We start from the raw sequence: 19,933 nt of genomic DNA, 5'->3' as shown, positions 1-19,933 counted from the left end.
ACTTAATGAGTGGGGTTTCAGAAAGTGTTGAAATTCCAAAGCATTCGATTATTTTTTTTAGATATTTAGATACGTAAACTGTAAATAAAGTAAAATTAATACAATATTTAGATCGAGCTATACGTTACATTCTATTCCAATAGTTCCGTGCAGGATGGCAATCATACATACTATAGAAAATATCATATGATACCAGTTCAAACTAGGTTACATGTTAGAAAATCAGAATCATGCAGGTAGTGCGTCAATCAAACAATGCTTTTCAGACAGGATAAATATTCCATTACACAATGGTTCCGTCTATTATATAATATATAATAAAGGGATAAGTACTGCATTGTAAAAAAAAAAAAAAAAATGCATAATGTACGAGAGAGAGAGAGAGAGAGAGAGAGAGAGAGAGAGAGAGAGAGAGAGAGAGAATGGGATGAGATGATGGGGTTTTCGATCAATATTTCTTCCACATTCCACTCCCAGTTTCGCGGAAGATATTGTCGATTACTACCAACACTTCAATAACATGATACATTCACATCCCCGTGGCATTTAACACACGTAGAGTTATCACAAAATTCCTTTGATGCAAGATAACGATGATCAATGTCCGCGTGATTGCTCAACTGAAAGGTTGCCGTCTGTGTTAACTTTTTGTTATCGCAGATATATTCCCAAAACCCTCACTACATTATCTTTTTATCGATTTTGTATCGCGTGGAACACGTCCCCAAGGTCACGAATGATCCATTAAATTTTGTTGACGTTTATCGGAAGTACAATATCAATTTCCATACTGGGTGATTGATATGATGCAACCTACAGTGTTGAATAAATGTTTGAAACCATTTTCGGCACTGATATTCAATACCGTCAAATGACTTTGTTTTTTCATACTGTTACTAACTCCAAGCCGTCTAAAAATGCTTGTTTGCTATGCCTAAATGTTTATTGTTTTACCTATGATTTTGCATTCTTGTACATCAGTCAGCTGTTATGGTAGTGTATATCACTTCATATTCCTATAAAGTCTTCTAACGAAACGAGGGTACCATTATTACAATTATTATTAATATTTTCGAGGTAGAAGACGAGTGAGTGTGATTGGTGGAGGAGACGCGTGACGTCACTTCATGGGACTTGTGCAGGGGAATATAGATGAAACAAACCTTGGGGAAGACCCGTTTTCGAATCTATTAATTATTTCCCGTATAAAGATTTTAGAAACCTCAAAGGGTGTTAAGACTCTTTCGTATCCAATAGTTGGTTCAGGAGAGTCGATGCTCATTTGTATTTTCCATTTCACTCTCTCGGTGTTTATTGTATTTTCGATCCTATAATAGTGTCTCCTCTGTTGTCATTCCTAAAACCCTGAAATTCTCACTAAATCTGACCATTTCATGAGGTGGAAGAAATATTTCCCGCGGAGATGGACTGACCGGACACAATTATGGTAAGAACAACCCATTATTTAGTCCAGATTGATTGAAAAACGCGGACAATTAACTACCACCTTATGACACGTCTAATAACAATTACTATGTGATGTCAGATATTTATTTCCGAGTTTAGGTGTTGAATAGAGCACGTCATTGACCATAGGTTGGGTAGTAAACATCATGCGAGAGTAGTTAGTACTTCACAAGGTTATGAACAGGACGTGATTATTATGGTGAGTCAGGATGAGTGATTCTGTCGTGACATTGTTGAGTGGTGCGGATTGGTGGGCGTTTTTCCCAAGTTTTCTCGCGAATTTCGCAGGTTGCGGAGGTCAGGAGGCCCTTTTTGAAGTGTAGTGGCTTCTTTGCTGGTTTGAGCCTTTGTTGCTAAGGTTCTATTGTTTGGGGAGGAGATTCATTATCATTATTTGTTACTTGTTGATTGGGGAGCGTTTTGGTATAACCTCTATCGAAATCCCCTTATCTCGTAAACATGGACGGTCTATTGTGATGTCCTAATAACTTTATTGGTTTACTGGTTGGTGGTGTGAAGCTTGTGTGGCATTGTAGGTAGGCATGGAGGCTTTGTTGTGAAGCTTGTGGTGTTCAGTTTGGATAGGCTTTGTTGGGGAAGTCTTTTCATTTAGTTTTTGTGAGTTTGTGTGGTGTTATAAAACTTGTGTGAATATGTAGGTTTGGAAGGTTTGATGTAGAGCTTGCATTTAACTGTACAGGTATGTAGGCTTTGTTATGAAGCTTGTATTGATCTGTGTAAGCTTGGAGGGGTTGATTTGTTTAATATATCTCTGATAATCAAATGTCTGAAGGAGGAGCTTGTAGTGAAAACGTGAAAAATTACATAGTTTTCCTTATCTGAAAATTGTGACTTTCAAAAATTTGCCGCAACTATTATAAGGCCTAAATGAAGAAAGTGTGACCACAGATTTGTTTAATATATTTCAGAGAATCAAATGTCACAAGGAGGAATTGATTGATGTCCTGATGTTTGATGTACTAATTATCTTTTATGTATTAATATTATGTTAAAACAGCTACCCTGCATAATTCAGCTCATCTTTTATTCACAGCATAACAGAAAAGAGTAGCAGATCAGTTAATTTCTACTTGTATATCACACAAAAAAAAAAAAAAAAAAAAAAAATGTATCAACCAGAATTAGAAGTGTTGACATGCATCTAGTTCCATCTTTGCTGTTCCCTAAGCTCTTAGTAATTCTTCATGAATCCTGACTTTTGAGGTCAATTGCTGTAATGACATGTCTCCACCCTGTGCTTTCTATGTAATCTTCTATCAGGTGTCATTTCCTCATGTCACTTTCTCTTGTTTCCCTCTTTGAATCACAGTTCACAGTAATTTCTATTAACTTGCCTTACTTGAAAATTTCTTTATCTATTTATTATAAAGATCTATTTTCAGTTTGGATTAATTTTACATTTTTCACTTTTAAATAAGGAATTATAGTCACAAGAGTATCTGTTTTGGCTGTGTTGAGAACACATAGGTATGAAATTGCCTTTCCTCATTGCTGTAATGGAAATTATTCTGTTATGGGTTTATTTATTTTGTAGTTATAGTTATGATGTAAAGAATTATTCTTTATTAGAAGTAAATTTACATTTTGTATTGTAATATGTAAGGGAAGAATTTTTTATGAAGGATTTTTTCCTTTTATTTGAAGAGAAGTTTACTGTTCAGCTGGTTAGTTATTCCCTTCATCCATTTCCATCTGTCCCTTAAAGTGTTTCCAGGACACTGCCTTGTTTTCATTCAAATCACGTCATTCTTTTCATGAAAGTCCTGTTAAGATTATTAAAGCATGATGCTGATTGTTTTCCTTGTTGGCAGAGTATGATGGTTGGCTGAAAATAAAGAATGTCTAAAGCCGTCAATGCCAGCCACCTGCACCAGCTGAGTGTGACAGGTAAGTGGAGGAATATTAAACTTGTTATTAATGCCTTATTGTAGGCTTTATAAGGCATTTTTTCGTAAATATCTTTTAAACAAACAGTTTGATCAATATGATATTGTGTCACAGCTTGATGGGAAAGCTGGCAAGAACTGATTAGGTATTTGGACTGGGGAAGGAGAATGGGGAAAGTCTAGATTTGGAGTAGGTAGGGGGAAGGCTAAGAGTTAAATTCCTTGTTGTTTCATAGATAGGGCATTAACCCATAAGAGGTCAACCACGTACATGTATGTGGAGTCTTTGCTTACTATCTGTGGTCAATCACGTACAAGTACGTTTGCCCTTTCTTGGTTTCCATGCGTTTGAAATTCCCTCCAGCTTCAATGTTTATGTTCTTTGAAGTGTCTAGCATATATCAGCACAGTTTCCCGCCATTCTGACATCGGTTTGTCATCCCCTCCCCATCCCTCCCTGCCGCCTTGCCTTGGCGTGATGAAAAAAAACGGAGCGACATTTGGTATTACTGTCATGAATGTGATGTAGCTCTATGCATTGAGCCTTGTTTTGAAGAATATCACACCCTGCTGCAATACTAAAAAGCTTAGATACTGAAAGAAAAAAATAATAAACAATATTTTGTGGTAAACTGAGCAAATTATTTTTACATTATATTTACAGTATTTACAAATATTTTTTGTATTTTTCATTTTATAAAACATGGGTTAATTTATGAATATGTAACCAATATACACATGTCTCGTAGGAGAAAAATATCGATAAAGCGATTATAATAGCCTCATTCAGAAGTTGTTCGTCTGGCAGCATCACTGAGCGAGGTAAATTTAAAGCTCCAGCTGGACATTTAGAAATGGCAGTTTCGAACTTTAACTCTTATTTTTACTTTTCTATGCCCATTTTGAGTTATATGGAATAAAAAAAGAAAGTGGAATTTTTGGTGACCTGGATGAGTATTCGGAGGTAAATCAGTGCTGACCTCTTACAGGTTAAACAAGCTGTGTCAAAATCTCATATTGAACCAACTGTTTGTTTGGAAGACATTTGCAAATACGATGCCTCAGACGGGGTGATATTTGTGATGACAGTCATTGGAGTTCATTATATCTGTTGTGATTCTCAAAGTGCTGTTGACAATTAATCATAACATTTTTTAAATCTCAGATTTATTATGCAAGAGCTTGCTGTTGATAGGACATTAATGAGAACGGACCCAAATTCCTGTTGTAGATGCCAGATTCACTAGATATTGTAATATTTCACAGAAAAGTTGGTCTACTGCTTATTGTATATTTTTCGATACTCTGCTGTCGCATACCAAGATATTACAATAGCTTAACTATTTTTAAACATGCATTAGAATTGAGGTTATATTCATATGTTGTGTTTTTTATAACATCTTTATTCCTGGGGCAAAAATTATTTTGTTTCTCAATTGATGAAAAGCCTCTCTCTCTCTCTCTCTCTCTCTCTCTCTCTCTCTCTCTCTCTCTCTCTCTCTCTCTCTCTCTCTCTCTCCAAAGGCATACCATGTTCAGGCTGTGGCAAGACTGTTTAGGGACATGGTGATGAAAGCACTGCAACATCCTCAGTCTATTTCGGTTTTGGCTGTAAATTTTCTTTTTTCTCATAAAAAAAAATGCTCTACTCTTTCCTTATGAAGCATTAACCATTGCAGAGGCGAGATTAAATGTATCTTAAGGTTTTGTCCGTATTAAAGTCTATAAAAATGAAAGAGCTTGGTACACCAGGTGACTATATTTTTCTCTATATAATGATGTTAGTCGTATAAACTTGAATGACTTAAAAGAAATACCATAATAAAATAACAGCAGAAAAGTACTGGAAGGAGTGAAAGCATGGTAAATCAATAGATACATCATAATAGTGTTTAGAGATGACTACTCTGTACCATGAGACTATGCTGACCATCTTCAGAATTAAACCAGCTGGCGAACATTGAAAACTTAACAGTTTGTGTCCTCTCTTATTGAGTGTGTACACTAATATGTTGTGAAGATATGTAATGTATATGTGATTTGTTGCAGCTGTTAGTGGGGACTTGTCAGGTATTAGCAGCATTTTCAATAAGCCATCAGCCTATGTGGAGCTGCTAGTGGATGGTGTGCACCAGAAGAAAACACAGCATGTCAAGCACAATGCTCACCCCAAGTGGCAGGAAACTTTTACAGTGTAAGTAGTTGCTTCATGCCTTTGAATTATCCAAGCCTATGTTAGACTTACATAACGTTACTTATATATTTCAAGTTGTAATTTGGGTTTTATTTATTAATTATTCTAACACTTGAAGTCACAATCATCCTTCTCATTCATTGGTCTTTTCACATGGTTCATGCACTCTAGACATGGCCTTGCTCTTGATCTTTCACCATGTATATCTGACATTATTATATTTACTAGTTTCCTCTCCTCCATTATTTCCACATGCCAAAACCATCCCAACACATACTGATTTTTCCATCAGCTGTCTTGTCAAAACACCAGTTCTTCTTACCTCCTCATTGTTCCTTTGTGTTACTCCTGTCATGGTACTCAAACACTGTTGCTTTTACACTTAAGTATCTCCTCTTCATTACTATCTAGTTCCATGTTTCAACACAACTGAGCATAATTTTTCCCTTATATAGTAATACTCCATTTAACGAACGTTCGCTTAACGAATTTCCGGTTTAACGTACTATATAAAGTTAGACCGAAAATCCGCGTAACGTACAACCACATCCGTTTTAGCGAATTTTCGGGGTTTGAATTTGCTGGGTGAGGGACCGAACGCGGTAGTTTCGCTGTGATTGGCTGGCTCCCCGCCTCTGTCTCTAGCGCTCCTGGAGCTGGATCCAAGATTCTTTAACAACGTCAGAGCAACCTCTTGCAGCGAAATGGCATCCATGAACGCTTGGAGGGACGGTGACAAGGTTGCTTTCAGGTTTCTCTGAGGTTGCTGGGAACGTGTTACTGTCTTATATATGCATTTATGTTTACAAAACAACATTTCTATTAGCTTTTTACAAACCTTGCCCCAAAAAAGGATTGTTTTGTAATGCATAAAGTGAAATCTTACATGGAATACCAAAAAATAAAGCAAAGATGAGATGAGCCACAGACGAAGCGAGAGACTCGCGGCCACTCGGCCGCTTCTTCTTCTTCTTGTGACCATTTTGCTTGTGTGTTACTTTCATCATGATGTTTATGTTTTCGCTCCTCTCTTATCTGCTATAATGGATATCATATCTTAGTATTCATATACACCCATGCCACGAGGATAACCTTGACTCTGTGGCACTGGGTGATAGTGAATTACTAATGAAATACCGCGGTATTTCATTAGTAATTCACTGTCACTCAGTGCCATGGAGTCGAGGTTATCCTCATGGCATGAGCGTATATGAATACTAAGATATGATATCCATTATAGCAGGCAATAGAGGAGTGGAAACAAATATCATGGGAAAAGACAACACGCAGGCTAAAAGGGTCACAAGAAGAAGAAGCGGCCGAGTCGCCGCAAGTCTCCCGCTTCGTCTGTGGCTCATTTCTTCTCTGCTTTATTTTTTTGCTATTCCATGTAAGATTTCACTTTATGCATTACAAAACAATCCTTCCTTGGGGCAAGGCTTGTAAAAAGCTAATAGAAATGTTGTTTTGTGAACATAAATGCATATATAAGACAGTAACGCCACCTCCAGAGGTGGTGTTCCCAGCAACCTCAGAGCAACCTGAAAGCAACCTTGTCACCGTCCCTCCAAGCGTTCATGGATGCCATTTCGCTGCAAGAGGTTGCTCTGACATTAAAGAATCTTGGATCCAGCTCCAAAAAGCTAATAGAAATGTTGTTTTGTGAACGTATATGCAAGAATGTGAGAGAATTTGTACGTAGCTCCTCTAACTTCCAATGACTCATATGACATCATAATAGTAGTGGTAACCGGTGGCTCAATATGCTGCCAAACGTATATATGATTTTTTTTTTTTTAACCAATGTGGTATGTTGGGGACTAGCCCAGAACATCCCCCTATTTCCATTATTTCCTATGGGAAAATTATGTCCGCTTAATGAATTTTCGCTCTACGAACAGCTTTGACACCCCCTATCCTGTTTGTAAAGTGGAGTATTACTGTACGTATAACCCTTCCTTTAGATAACAAAATTATTTGGAATAATATTAATGATATACTCATGCACTTGCCTTAAATATGAACTTTAAATGGTTTGGTTATGTCATTGAAAGATATTGGTAATTTGCATTGTCCTACAGACTGGTGACCAAGGATTCTGTGTTGGTGTTCCGAGTGAGTGACCATCACACTCTGGTACGAGACTCTTTCATAGGGGAGGCCACTCTCAATTTGGCTGATGTGGTGGCTCATAGTGATGGCATGTCCTCCTCAAACCACACACTCAGTCTCACCTCCCCAAACAGTCTCCCCTCAGTTGGTTAGTATACAAGCTTTTTTGTGATGAAGCCAAGGAAATGAAAATGATTGAGGTGCTGCAAGTGTCATGTGAAGTCCAGTCTTCTTGTGGAAAACCAACTAAATTGAAGTAGTTTTAGTAGAGTTTGTTGGTCTCTAGGCCTTCTTTGACAGAATGATGCCATTCATTTATGAATTTATTAGCTGTCACATTCATATCTAAAGAATCTGTAACAGAGAGAGAGAGAGAGAGAGAGAGAGAGAGAGAGAGAGAGAGAGAGAGAGAGAGAGAGAGAGAAAGAAATCAAATGTTACATAGTTGTTTACTGCCATGTCTCCATACTTAATTATTGTGGTCATCGTAATATCTGTTTTGTTAGTTTGCTCGTAAAATGTTCAGTGAAGTGAAATGTTAATTCTTTGTTTGGATTTCAGTCTCTAAAACTCCCACCATCACTGTTACCCTGGATGGACTCAAAAACTTGACCACCAATGGTGCTCGGCAAAGGGAAACAAACCATAGTCTTCCTACAGGTATTTTTTTCATTGGGAACTTTCAGTATCTTATTATATCTATCTAGTTGCATCTGGCTGTGGTAAGGTGAAGGGTAGGTAGATTTTATATGCAATGGTTAGAAAACATGATCTTATTATTGAAGCAGATTATGTTGACTCAATCTTCATGCTTTTTTTTTGCTTTATTTATTTCATACACTAGTTCTGACTCAGTTTCATAATATTTTGCGTACAACTTTTTAAGCTGATTTTAGTAGCTTTCACTGTTGGCTTTTCTTTTTTTTTTCCCATTTCTTTTTTATTCTTTTCTTGTGTGGCAGCACTTCTGGTAAACATTTTTCTGTTGATCTGTCTGTTTGTTTTAGTCTTTTTGTAATTTGCTTCTCTTAGGATTTCTTTGTCAGAAGTACTTTGGGATTACATCCTTTCAGATAAGAGCCAAGTTGTCTGGATGTGTAATTGGAAATGATATTTTGAGTATTTGTCTTGATGCCATCATAGTTGGGTATTTTCCCATAGCAAAATTTAATGTAAATCAACTAAATTCTTGATTTTTTTCTTAAATGCCAATGTGGCCTTTGCACTAAACATCATAAACTCATCCCCTGGTGTGGCATTGCCTCACATGGTCATGTGAGAAAAAGATGGAATAACGGAAAGGAACTGAATCATGTAGTATGGAAATCTAAAACTCTCGATGTTGTCACTAGTTTATATTTTCCTTTTTATTATTGGTTTTTGTGAAAAATGGAAGTTGATCTTTATCCATGATGGTTAATTTATGAACATTGCATATGATGCCCTGCAACATCATTCTGCGTGTTTGGTGCCAAGGCTGTACGTACTTAAGTGTTTTGGGCATACTAACTATAACATATGAAGTGCCTTTCACTGGAAATTTACAGCATGAGTATGACAAAGCTGTTATCATTGACCATCTTATACTGCTGTACTTTTCACTGTACATACAAGACAGAACATTGAAGACATTTGTATATGAAAGAAAGTCTCTCCCATTGGCTAGGAGAGATCAAGTCAATTACAGTGCCACACTAGCTAAGGATATCTTGGGTGGATTGCTTGGTTGCAGGATGACAATTATGTGGCTTGGCTCCTTTTGCAGCTCTCCAGTAGGTGAACACCGTTTATAACATGAAAGGAGTGGTCTGAATTATTTGCATTCAACCAGAGACATGCTTTAAGAAACAAGATGATTATCTTGCAATGTCTGGAGTCTGGACCATATGCTTTGAGCATCTTTTCTATTGTACTTATAGTTTTGTCCAAATACATTTTAGTAATCCAGAAATATTACTAGTTCTAACAAAAATGGTTATGTCTTATTCAATAATCATGTTCAAAGAAATACTTAAGAAAATCCTTTTCAAAGAAATACTTCAGAGAATCCTTTGCAGTGAGCTGAAGGGCATGTAGCAAGACAATATCAAGTTTATTGCTTGGCTTAAAAGATTGGAAGTAGGAAATAGAAGAGAAGAAACTGACTGATGTTCCTCCTCATTTTGGTATATATGTATAGACATAAGCAAAATTGATATTGGCTTTAAGCAGTTTGTTTTCATTTACTTTATACTTTTGAGCCAAAACTTGATATTATTGATCGCTATAGAAGAGTATGCCACTGAAAATGAGCTTGCAAATAGTGAAGTAAGTGAGGAGTTCTCTAATTTAGATGAGCGTGTGGTGGAAGAAGGCTGGGTACTTCTGGCAGACATGTCCAATGACCGGCGACGGGACCCTAAACCCGCATATGCTGGAATTTACTCTGGCCTTAACCCTTCTCTGGGCCCAGCACCTTGTGCAGCTCCAGGTGATTGTTACAAATACCTTTTACTGCTGTGATGCTTCACTCCATGTATGTGGACTAACATTGATGTCCTGTACTTCCTATAGCCATTGTGGATTTTTTTTTTTTTTTTTTCTAAAGCTTACTGTGCCAGGCTGACCTTTGTTAATGCTTGCCTACATTACTATTGTCCATTTAGTGATGGATATCCATGGATGCAGTGCTTACTTATGGGTATACCCATGTACAAGGTTACTGGTTGGCATGGTGTGATTTTAGCTTAGGGGCTTTAATGTATGTGTGTATATATATATTTTTTTTGCATTGCCATCTGGTGATTAATGAGGCATGGAATTTATAATGACACCTAAAATAAACCCTTGCTCATGGCAGACCTGGTTTCAAATTTTGGTGGGAGTGATGATTATTGGTTCAACTTTGAATGAAATAGTCTTGCTATAAAGCTAGAGAAACAGCCAGGCTTGCTGTGGTATAAGATTTCCTCACTTTTTCTTTAGATTTTTTAATGTCTACCTTGAAGAATAGCCTTTCCTTTTATAGAAGAAAGCAGATGGCTCTTGATAGAGATCTTTAGGGGCCATAACTATGATGACAAATTCTCATTTTCATTGATTATGACAGGACAAGGACCCATTGAGTTACAGTTGATCAAGTTAGATTTGATAAAGATGTTGGTTCTAAAAGAGTGGTAAGATAGATGGTATAGACTCGGTAATCATGATTAGGTTATTACAAAGATTATTCCTGCATGGTCTAAACAGAATCTTTTGATGAGTTCTCTGCCACTAAGTTCATTCAATATATCCTTTCTTTGTAAATTTCTAAACTGGAGATGTGAACGTTTGTCATAAGCTGCAAAGAAAGGGTGGATTGTTGTCAGGGAATGGATTATTCTTTGTTATATTTTTATGGCGAATTTACTTTGGTGCTTGAACATTTTGTATTTTGAATGGCCTTCAGAAGTTAATTAAGTTAGAGAACTGTAGAATGATTATAAGAGAGGATGGTGGAAGTGAATCAAGCAAGAAAACTTGGGAAGGGAGAGGGAAGAAAGATGAAGATTTAAATATTAATGGGGAGGAGAAGAGTTGCTCTCTGCAAGCCAAAAGAAGTTGGAATAGGATAAGTGTATGTAGATTTTTATGTAGCTAGAATTGAATAGATGATGGACAAATAATAAATTATATGTTTTTCTTGTTATCTTAACATAAACTTTCTATTCAAATAGTAATGAAGAGAGACAATAAAGGAGGGATTGTCTTGGTGAATATTAGCTTTAGATAATGACCATTCACATTTTCTTGGTTGTCAAAATTAACTATATTAAAACTGCACCCCTGCTTTCTACCAGTCAACCTCAGATTTTGAAGGGCAGTATATGTCTTGCTCCCATTCTCCTATGGTGAGAGTTTCCCTTCAACAATTTATATGAGACAAGGAACAAGAGCAGGACAGGGATGGATGATGCTTCCATGATTGATCAGTATTTTTTGTGGATGGCTAAAGTAGTAAATGTTAGTGCTAGTCTGAAATGGAATGAAATGGGATGGACTGAAGCTACTGTTTGTTTGCAGATAACATTGTCTTACCAGCAATATGTGATAGAAAACTTCAGAGTGATAGATTATTTTCTTAGTGTATGTATGAGACAAACTGAAGGTGAATGTTTGAAAAAGCTAAGTGATGGTTGTTTGAAAACTGGAGGGATGCAATTTTAGGATATCTTAGGGTGAGTATGCTAGCTATAGGAAAGTAAGGGAGTGACAATAAGAGATTAAAGAATGGAGGTGGTGAGTCGGATGGAGAGACAATTGAGAGGTTTATGAAGAGCTGGTTTGTCATGTGATCACTTGCAAGAAAGGAATTTACTTATTGATGTGAAGAGAGGCTCAATGAATAATATTTTTCTGTCAGTAGTGACATGAATCAGAGACCTGGATGTGGAATAGAGCACAACAATCAGGGAGTGTGTGCTGTGGAAATTATTAATCTGAGATGGGCTTGTTGAGTGAGAAGATGGAAAGGTGTGAGCAACAAGTCTTGAAACAAGTTAAGAGTGAGAAAAAAATGCAATAAACAATTTAGAATTTTGAGTATTTCTTTTGTTAATTTCAGCTCACCATGTTGTTACCACTGCTCTGTAGCTTGTTAATTTCTTCCATTCTTATGCTTACATCCATTTATTTTTTGGTGATGCAATCATAATCTCTAGTATGTTCCACATTCTTGGTTTTAGTTGTAGCATGATGTGCCAAGATGCCCTTCATCTAAACATCAAATGGTTCTTGTGTTGCATGTCTGCCTAGGCATGATTCTCTCTCTGGTAAATAGGGAAAAAATAATCAAGCCTTCCTACTTCCCATCTCTCTCTCTCTCTCTCTCTCTCTCTCTCTCTCTCTCTCTCTCTCTCTCTCTCTCTCTCTCTCTCTCTCTCAAAAGTCTTTTGGTTGTGTTTGATCAAAGGTGGTACTCATCTTTTGCTCCTAATGGATCTTTTTCTATTTGAATCTCTTATGCCTCCAGTCATGGATAGTATATAAACCTTTATAGTGTTTATATATTTTCATAAACATTTCCATTTTCTATTGTGAACTATGTTGTATAATGTGATGACATTTTTTCTTCCAGTAGTGAATGTTAGTGCAACAAATAGTAATGGGTCTGCCGCGAGCAACACCATCACAGTGCGCGTTGGAGGCAAGACACCGCCTCCTGTTCCTCCTCCACCGCGCCCACCCATACCAGAAACAAGTGTTGCTGGGAATAGTCCCTTACCTGCCATACCCTTACCAGGGAGCAGCTCTGGAACAAGTTCAGTGACACACACACCAGGTACACAGAGTCCCCTGCCCCAGCTTCCAGCCATTAACAATGACACTCCTGCTGCTGCTTCTCATCCAAGTGTGCGCACCAGGAAGAATATAGGCAATGGTTCAGCCATATTGGTTCTCGGGGGAGACAGTCCTACAGATGGAAGTAGCAGTCAGAACGGGACCCCAAGTACTAGTTTGAATGGTACGAATGGTGTTGGTCAGTCCACCTCTTCCACTCCCACTGCCACCCCTGCTGCTGGCCTTCCTGCAGGCCAGGCAGGGGCACACTCAGCAATAGCTAATAGCACTGCAGTAGTTAATGGCCAGCTTCCCACCAGCGCTGTGTCCTCAGCTTCTTCCTCTCCAGTGGCCAAATCCACTGCACCGGCTGTTGTCCCCAGAACCTCTCGCCACCGAACCAACAAGCTGAAGCGGAACTCAGGTACTTCTCATGGCCACGTGTTACTAATGCTTACTTCGCTGATCTTGTTTCCTTCTACATCACTGGGCTCATTTATTCCTGAAGGTATTTCAGAAAAATAATTTTGTAATTAGATATACTGCGGTTATGAATTATATTTGTTTCTTTGTCTTCCAGCTGACAGTAGCAACAGTGGTGTTGTGGGTAGCAGTGCTAGTGCTGGCAGCACCAGCACCAGTTCAGGTGTTGGTGGAGCAGCAACAGGTCCCACTGGAGGTAGCAATGGTACTAGTCAATCAAACTCATCAACAGCTGAGGAGCCATTGCCTCCTGGGTAAGCTCTCTTGTTTACACAATGATTGTAAAGGAAAATTTTTGGAATGTAATTTTCTTCTTCAACAGCACAACTTCATGACTGTGATGCATGTATTTACACTGCCAGTGGTTTTCATATTCTTTATTTGTTGAAGCACTGATTTCTTTCTTGAGTTTGACAACTACTATCAAGCTAGTATTAACCTGGATGTCATCTCAGGTGGGAGATGAGGTACGATCAGTTTGGGCGGAGATATTATGTTGACCACACCACTCGATCCACCACCTGGGAGCGTCCTAAGCCCCTACCTGCTGGGTGGGAAGCACGGCGGGATCCCCGGGGGAGGGTGTATTATGTAGACCACAATACCCGCACCACCACCTGGCAGCGGCCCACTGTGGAAAACATCAGGTGAGGCTGCATTATAAAGGACCGTGAGTGATATATTTTTTGCAGAGTTAATCAACTGGAAGAAAACAAACAAGTGAAAGGCTGTTTGAGGTATTTGGTAGAACTTCTGACATTTCAAAATTATTATTTGTTCCTTGAATTTTACACAGGCAATTTGAGGAATGGCAAGGAGAGAGGCAGCACATTGCCCAACTCAGCTCCCAGCGGTTCCTGTATCCCACTCAAAACCAGGAGACTGAGAATGATCCTCTGGGACCTCTTCCCCATGTAGGTCTTTGACTCTGTTGTATTGTGGTACCAAGGGAAGAGATATGATGTTTTTTAGGTGAACATATCTTAGTACCTAGCTGATATCCCTATAAGTGTACATCTTTTTCTGGATGTTATTTAGAAGGATTACTTGACATGTTTATTCTCAAGTTACTTAATGACTAGAATCAGAAGTGTGAGCCAGTATACAAGATATTTAGGTAGTTTACCAGTGCATAATTATTGATTGCTCATTTCATGCAATTAATAACTTCCTATAAATGATTTCCAAAGTTTTGATATTGTTAACATAAACAAATGATATGGTTTCTAGGTATTGGTTTTCTCAAAGGCTTTTGCAATCTACAGTTTTTTAGATGCTAACAATATTTTTTTATAAGTAAGCTTAAGTTACTAAAAATTTACAGTTCTCTCTAGTTTGCTGTTCATAATTATATTCCAGTTGTTTTAAGACTAGAGACAGGAATGCTTCATTGAATTTGTTTTATATATGGCCTGAACCACTTCCAGGGTTGGGAGAAACGTCATGAACCTTGTGGTCGTGTGTACTTTGTAAACCATCGAAACCGTACCACTCAGTGGGATGACCCTCGCACTCAGGGGTAAGAAAATATTAGATAAACTGATAAAAGATTGGAAGATGTGTTGATGAATATTGTAAAAGATTTTCATGTGTCCATATCATTATTTAGTATTGGCATTCAAATGTTGCTTGTTCTTCATTGATGTTTTGTTTTTCCTTTAAGGATGGCACTGGAGGAGGAGCCTTTGCCAGCTGGGTGGGAGATGAGATTTACAGAGGATGGTCGGCAGTACTTTGTGGACCACAATACAAAACAAACCACTTTTCAGGACCCTCGGCCAGGAGCCAAACAAATGTGAGTGCTTTAATTGTTTTCTTTATTATATATATATATATATATATATATATATATATATATATATATATATATATATATATATATATATAGATATATATTGTTAGCTAATTAACTTATTGAAGACTATTTGTGTAAACCTGCTAATCAAGATCAAAGTTTGAGCATAGGAGAGGAGGAGATAATAGACACCTACCGCAATGATAATTTACTTCCAGCGAGGTTGAATAGTACTAGTTCTGATCTGGACTGGTTTTGGTCTGCCCAGTTCTGGTCTGGATCAGTTTGGGGGGTGCTGTGAACTTAGCATCAAAGCTAATTGTGAACTTGCTGAAAATTTCCCTTTGTGTCTCACGACTCAAGTGGGCAGTTAAAGCCTGCCTTCTAAAGACAACCCTCCTCCTTCCCACAAAACTACATGTACGTAGTACACAAACACCCTTCACCTGAAATTAAAAGATGGCGTTCCCTTCTGGTGAGGGGACCATAAATGTCCCCAGATTGGACAGCTCTCTTGGTATCAACCATAAATGTTGTGACATCTCCCTCAACTTTTTCTCCATTAACTTCTGCAACATTCGTGGTCTTAGATCTAATTTTCAATCTGTAGAACACCACCTCTCTTCTACTAAACCTCATCCTCTTTTCCTCACTGAAACACAGCTGTCTAGGGCAACTCATTACTGTCCCCTCCTACTTTCTCTATCCTCATTTTCATTCCAAAGATGGATGTTGCATTATGTGTGCAAGGACTTGACTTCCTCTCGTGCCCACACTCTTGAATCTTCTTAATTTTCCACCTTCTGGCTTTGACTCAAAAGTCATTCTCTAATTAAATTTATCTGTGCTGTCTATCTCTCCCCTAACTCCTCTGACTACAAAATATTCTCTGACTCCTTTTCTTCTAAAGCTGCTGTTACATTAGTCAACAAAAACCTTGGATCCTGTCAGTTTTGTTGGATTTGGTCCAATGTTTGATAGAATCCAATAGGATCCTTGGTGAGACGAGAGTCAAAGAGATATGGTTGGTTTTGTCCAAAGATAAACAATTGACGAACTATATTATTTGACAACGAAATTTACAATATATAGAAAGGAAAAAACTTGGACATTAAATTTTTGTTCAAGACATGTTTAGATACAATAAAAGCATTGAAATAGGATTAGAAGAGTATCATGTTATTAAACATTATCAATCGCCCAATTCTCATTTGACTACCATTCTTTTGGCACCACTTTCGAACACGCTGGTGCTTTGCGTCCCCACCTCGTTTCAATGGAGTGGCCTAGTCAGGTTATTTACTCCCTCTTTTTTTACCCAAACCTCAAAATTGAGTTATTAATACTGCTGTTATCCTTGAAATGTCTACAGTTTTCTGTGAAAACAGCAAGTTCCTATCTTAATTCCGCATGTGTTTAAATCGCCTTTATTTACGCACTTTAAAGGTCTCTTTAAATGCCCCGCCACATGGTAGGCAACATGATTTGTCGTTGCTTATGATTTTTTTTTTCTATTTTCTAGAGTATTTATGTTATAGACCCTCATATGGTAACATCAAGACAGAGCGGGATGGAGGCTATGTGCCTTGTAGTAGGCTATGGGGTCGGCAGTCATAGGCAGATCATATTTGAACGCTCATGAGTGCGTCTAACCATTCACTCAAAGATATGATTGGATGGATGCCTTTTTGTCCAACCCTGTTATTGGAGTTCAAAGTTTATGTTGACTAGTGTAACCGCAGCTTAAAATGGAGCACATTCTGTCTCTATCCTTGTGCAGAAATCTCCATCCTTGGAGATTTCAATGCTCACCACCAGCTTTGGCTTTCCTCTCCCTTCATTGACCATCCTGGTAAACTAGCCTTCAACTTTGCTATGCTCCATGATCTAGAGCAACTGGTGCAACACATTACTCATTTTCTGACTGTCTTGGAGATATGCCCAACATTCTTGACCTTTTTCTTACCTCTAATCCTTCTACTTTATGTTGTTACTCTCTTCTCCATTGGGGTCTTCCGATCACAGTCTCATATCTGTATCTTGTTCCATTTCTCCAATCCCTCCTCATGCTCCCCAAAAGTGGACCTCAGGCATTTTGCCTCTGCCAGTTGGGAGGACCTGAGAAGGTATTATAATGATTTTCCCTGAAATGATTACAGTTATATCAGAGACCTATATCTGTGTGCTGAATGCATAACAGAGGTGATAGTGCCTGGTATGGAGGCTTACATTCCTCACTCATTTTCTCAACCTAGACTTTCTAAACCTTGGTTTAACACAGCCTCTTCTTGTGCTATACATGATAGAAAGGTTGCCTACAAAAGTACTTGAGCCTTCCATCACCTGAATCTCATGCACTTTATATTTCTGCCTGGAATTATGCCAAGTCTTTTTCTTCAATTTGCTAAACACTCCTTCATAAATAGAAAATGTCAAAATCTTTCAAACTCCAACTCCTTGAGATTTGTGGCATTTTGCCAAAAATATCTCCAATAACTTCACTTCTTCATCTTTCCTGCTTTTATTTCATCCTGATGGCACCACTGCCATCACATCTGTCTCTAAAGTTGAACTCCTAAACCTTTGCTAACAACAGTATCTTCGATGATTCTGGGCTTGTCCTTCCCTCTCCTCCTTCCTCTGACTATTGATGCCTTCAATTAGCCTGTTCGCACTCAGTGTTTTGATGCCAGACAGCGCTAGATTTTGTAATTCTTGCTGGAAAATAAGTACTTTTTGGGGCAAGTTTTACAAGCTTACACGGGTGTATAGTTGCACACAAATGCATCTGAAATTTAAGTAAATTAATTTCATGATAACTGACTGCATATAACATTGTTTGAGCTTCAATTCATAATTTCAGATGATGTTCTTAAAACAGCATAAAATTGTATCAAGGCAAGCAATTTATCATTTCATACTATTATCAATGGATGTATACTGATACATGAGGCGTTTTCAGTAGCACTTTGCATAAGGCGAACGCTTTTCAAGATATGTTCGCTTGTGTTAGCTCTCAGAGTCATGTGATAGCGAACACTTATGCTGATTGGCTGTGAGACGAGTTGTCAACTTTGTAAGTTATAAATCAATAAAAAATACTATTATGAGGAGCATGAAGATATGATAAGTATTATCATGTAAAGGAAATACATTTAGTAACTGTTTACTGATATTGAAATTCATAAGAATTCTCCTTGCAGTTTGAATTAAATGAAAACAGAGTCTTGCACTCTCGAGACATCTGGGACTACGCACTCTGGCTGGACCACGGTTCACACTTGTTCACGCTACTCATTTCAAAGCTTGTGACTCCGACTTGATTTTCAGTTATGTGAGAATCTCGTAGGTTACGCATTATCTAAGCACATTAATTGTAAAATATAAATATGATAGGATATTTGCACTGTTGCTTGATAATGACATAAGGTTATAGCAATATTGCGGAAGATTTGGGTATATTTTTTAATGGTGGTGCTCTGAAAACTTTGGGCGAACGAACACACAACATCATGGCCTCTTTGACAGTGCAATAATTTGAGGAATCCACAACAAAATGTCTCTGCCAATGTAACTACTGAATGACAAGCAGTCACTAGTGGTGTAACGGCTTATCTGGCATATTGTGTATTAATGGATACTGGGTATATTACCTGTAATACCTTATAAAGTAGGAAAATGTGACAGGGGAAGTGATACCTGGGATCTTAAGGGCTCTATTCACCTCTATTATTTGGTCTCAACACCGCCATAGGCGCTCACGTATTATAAAACAATTTAGTTAATCTTTTTAAAGGTCTGTTTCACGTACAAACATGAAACTCATATGTAGAAGGCTTGGTGACCTTGCCGTAAACATAAAAAAATGATTGAGCCGCAAGCGTCTAGTTTGGCTGTCAGTTTCTAAGTCCAGCGAGCTCTGCACCAGTCAAGAGTAAACACTGAAATGATTTTCAATTGTTTATAACAGATTTGTGGGTATAAACAGGGATTTGTGGGTAGCGGCATATAAGGATTTCATGGTATCTATAGGGCTAATCCCTCCAATCACACGCTGCCACTCGAGAGGCGTAACGTTATCATTTTTTAAGGTCCTTGCGCCCCCCCTCCGTATAGGTTAGCTTAGGTTAGGTTATGATAGGTTAATGCCCTAGTGTGGGGTGGGGTCCAGATGCAGCCCCCACAATTAGGTTATGTTAAATTAGGTTAATGCCCTAGCGGAGGGGTCCATGGGGGGGGCGAAGTTACGTTAGGTTAGTTTAATGCCCTAGCAGGTGGGGTCCAGTTAGGTTACATTAGAAATTAGGTTATGTTAGGTTAGATTAGGTTATACTTGGTTAGGTTAGGTTGGAAAAACTTGAAATATTATGGAAAATTTCCGTAGTTTTTTTTTTTAATGCTCATATTGCGTTTATTTTCCCCACCAAAACCCCCGATTCCCCACAGGTCCCCAAGCTTGTTTGGGGGGGATGGAGGGGAAGGGAGGGACAGTTTTTTTTTACATTTAACAGATTTACCTGTGACGTCTGTAACAAGATGTTTTTGAATAAGGTAGACACAGATCTGTGCTACAAAAATCATTTGGACATGTGCATCCAGCCTTTGCCGCGTGTACCAGGGCCGTCAGAAAATATTCCATGCAGAAATTAAATGTGTAGCCTTCAATTATCCCATTCC

General features: G+C 38.1%; 1 protein-coding gene across 5 annotated transcripts in view; it reads left to right on the top strand.

The window, feature by feature from the left end:
• The first annotated feature begins 1,296 nt into the window (after positions 1-1,296).
• Positions 1,297-19,933, top strand: part of LOC123518520 (E3 ubiquitin-protein ligase Su(dx)-like) — a 31,948-nt gene continuing 13,311 nt past the window's right edge. The window contains exons 1-12 of one of the 5 annotated variants that reach the window (XM_045279318.1): positions 1,297-1,447; positions 3,300-3,375; positions 5,424-5,568; positions 7,650-7,828; positions 8,242-8,340; positions 10,013-10,150; positions 12,779-13,402; positions 13,559-13,715; positions 13,917-14,108; positions 14,258-14,375; positions 14,889-14,980; positions 15,125-15,256. In XM_045279318.1, coding sequence (XP_045135253.1) covers positions 3,327-3,375; positions 5,424-5,568; positions 7,650-7,828; positions 8,242-8,340; positions 10,013-10,150; positions 12,779-13,402; positions 13,559-13,715; positions 13,917-14,108; positions 14,258-14,375; positions 14,889-14,980; positions 15,125-15,256 — 1,925 coding nt within the window. In that variant the 5' untranslated portion in view covers positions 1,297-1,447; positions 3,300-3,326. Of the gene's footprint in view, positions 1,448-1,744; positions 1,765-3,299; positions 3,376-5,423; positions 5,569-7,649; positions 7,829-8,241; positions 8,341-10,012; positions 10,151-12,775; positions 13,403-13,558; positions 13,716-13,916; positions 14,109-14,257; positions 14,376-14,888; positions 14,981-15,124; positions 15,257-19,933 lie in introns of those variants that run through there. The other 4 variants (XM_045279316.1, XM_045279317.1, XM_045279320.1 and 1 more) reach the window with 4 other exon arrangements.

This window comes from Portunus trituberculatus, chromosome 44, assembly GCF_017591435.1.
Source record: "Portunus trituberculatus isolate SZX2019 chromosome 44, ASM1759143v1, whole genome shotgun sequence".
In the NCBI taxonomy this organism is placed as follows: domain Eukaryota; kingdom Metazoa; phylum Arthropoda; class Malacostraca; order Decapoda; family Portunidae; genus Portunus; species Portunus trituberculatus.
Note: the sequence above shows the minus strand (reverse complement) of the source record. Positions and strands in the feature narration are given on the sequence as shown.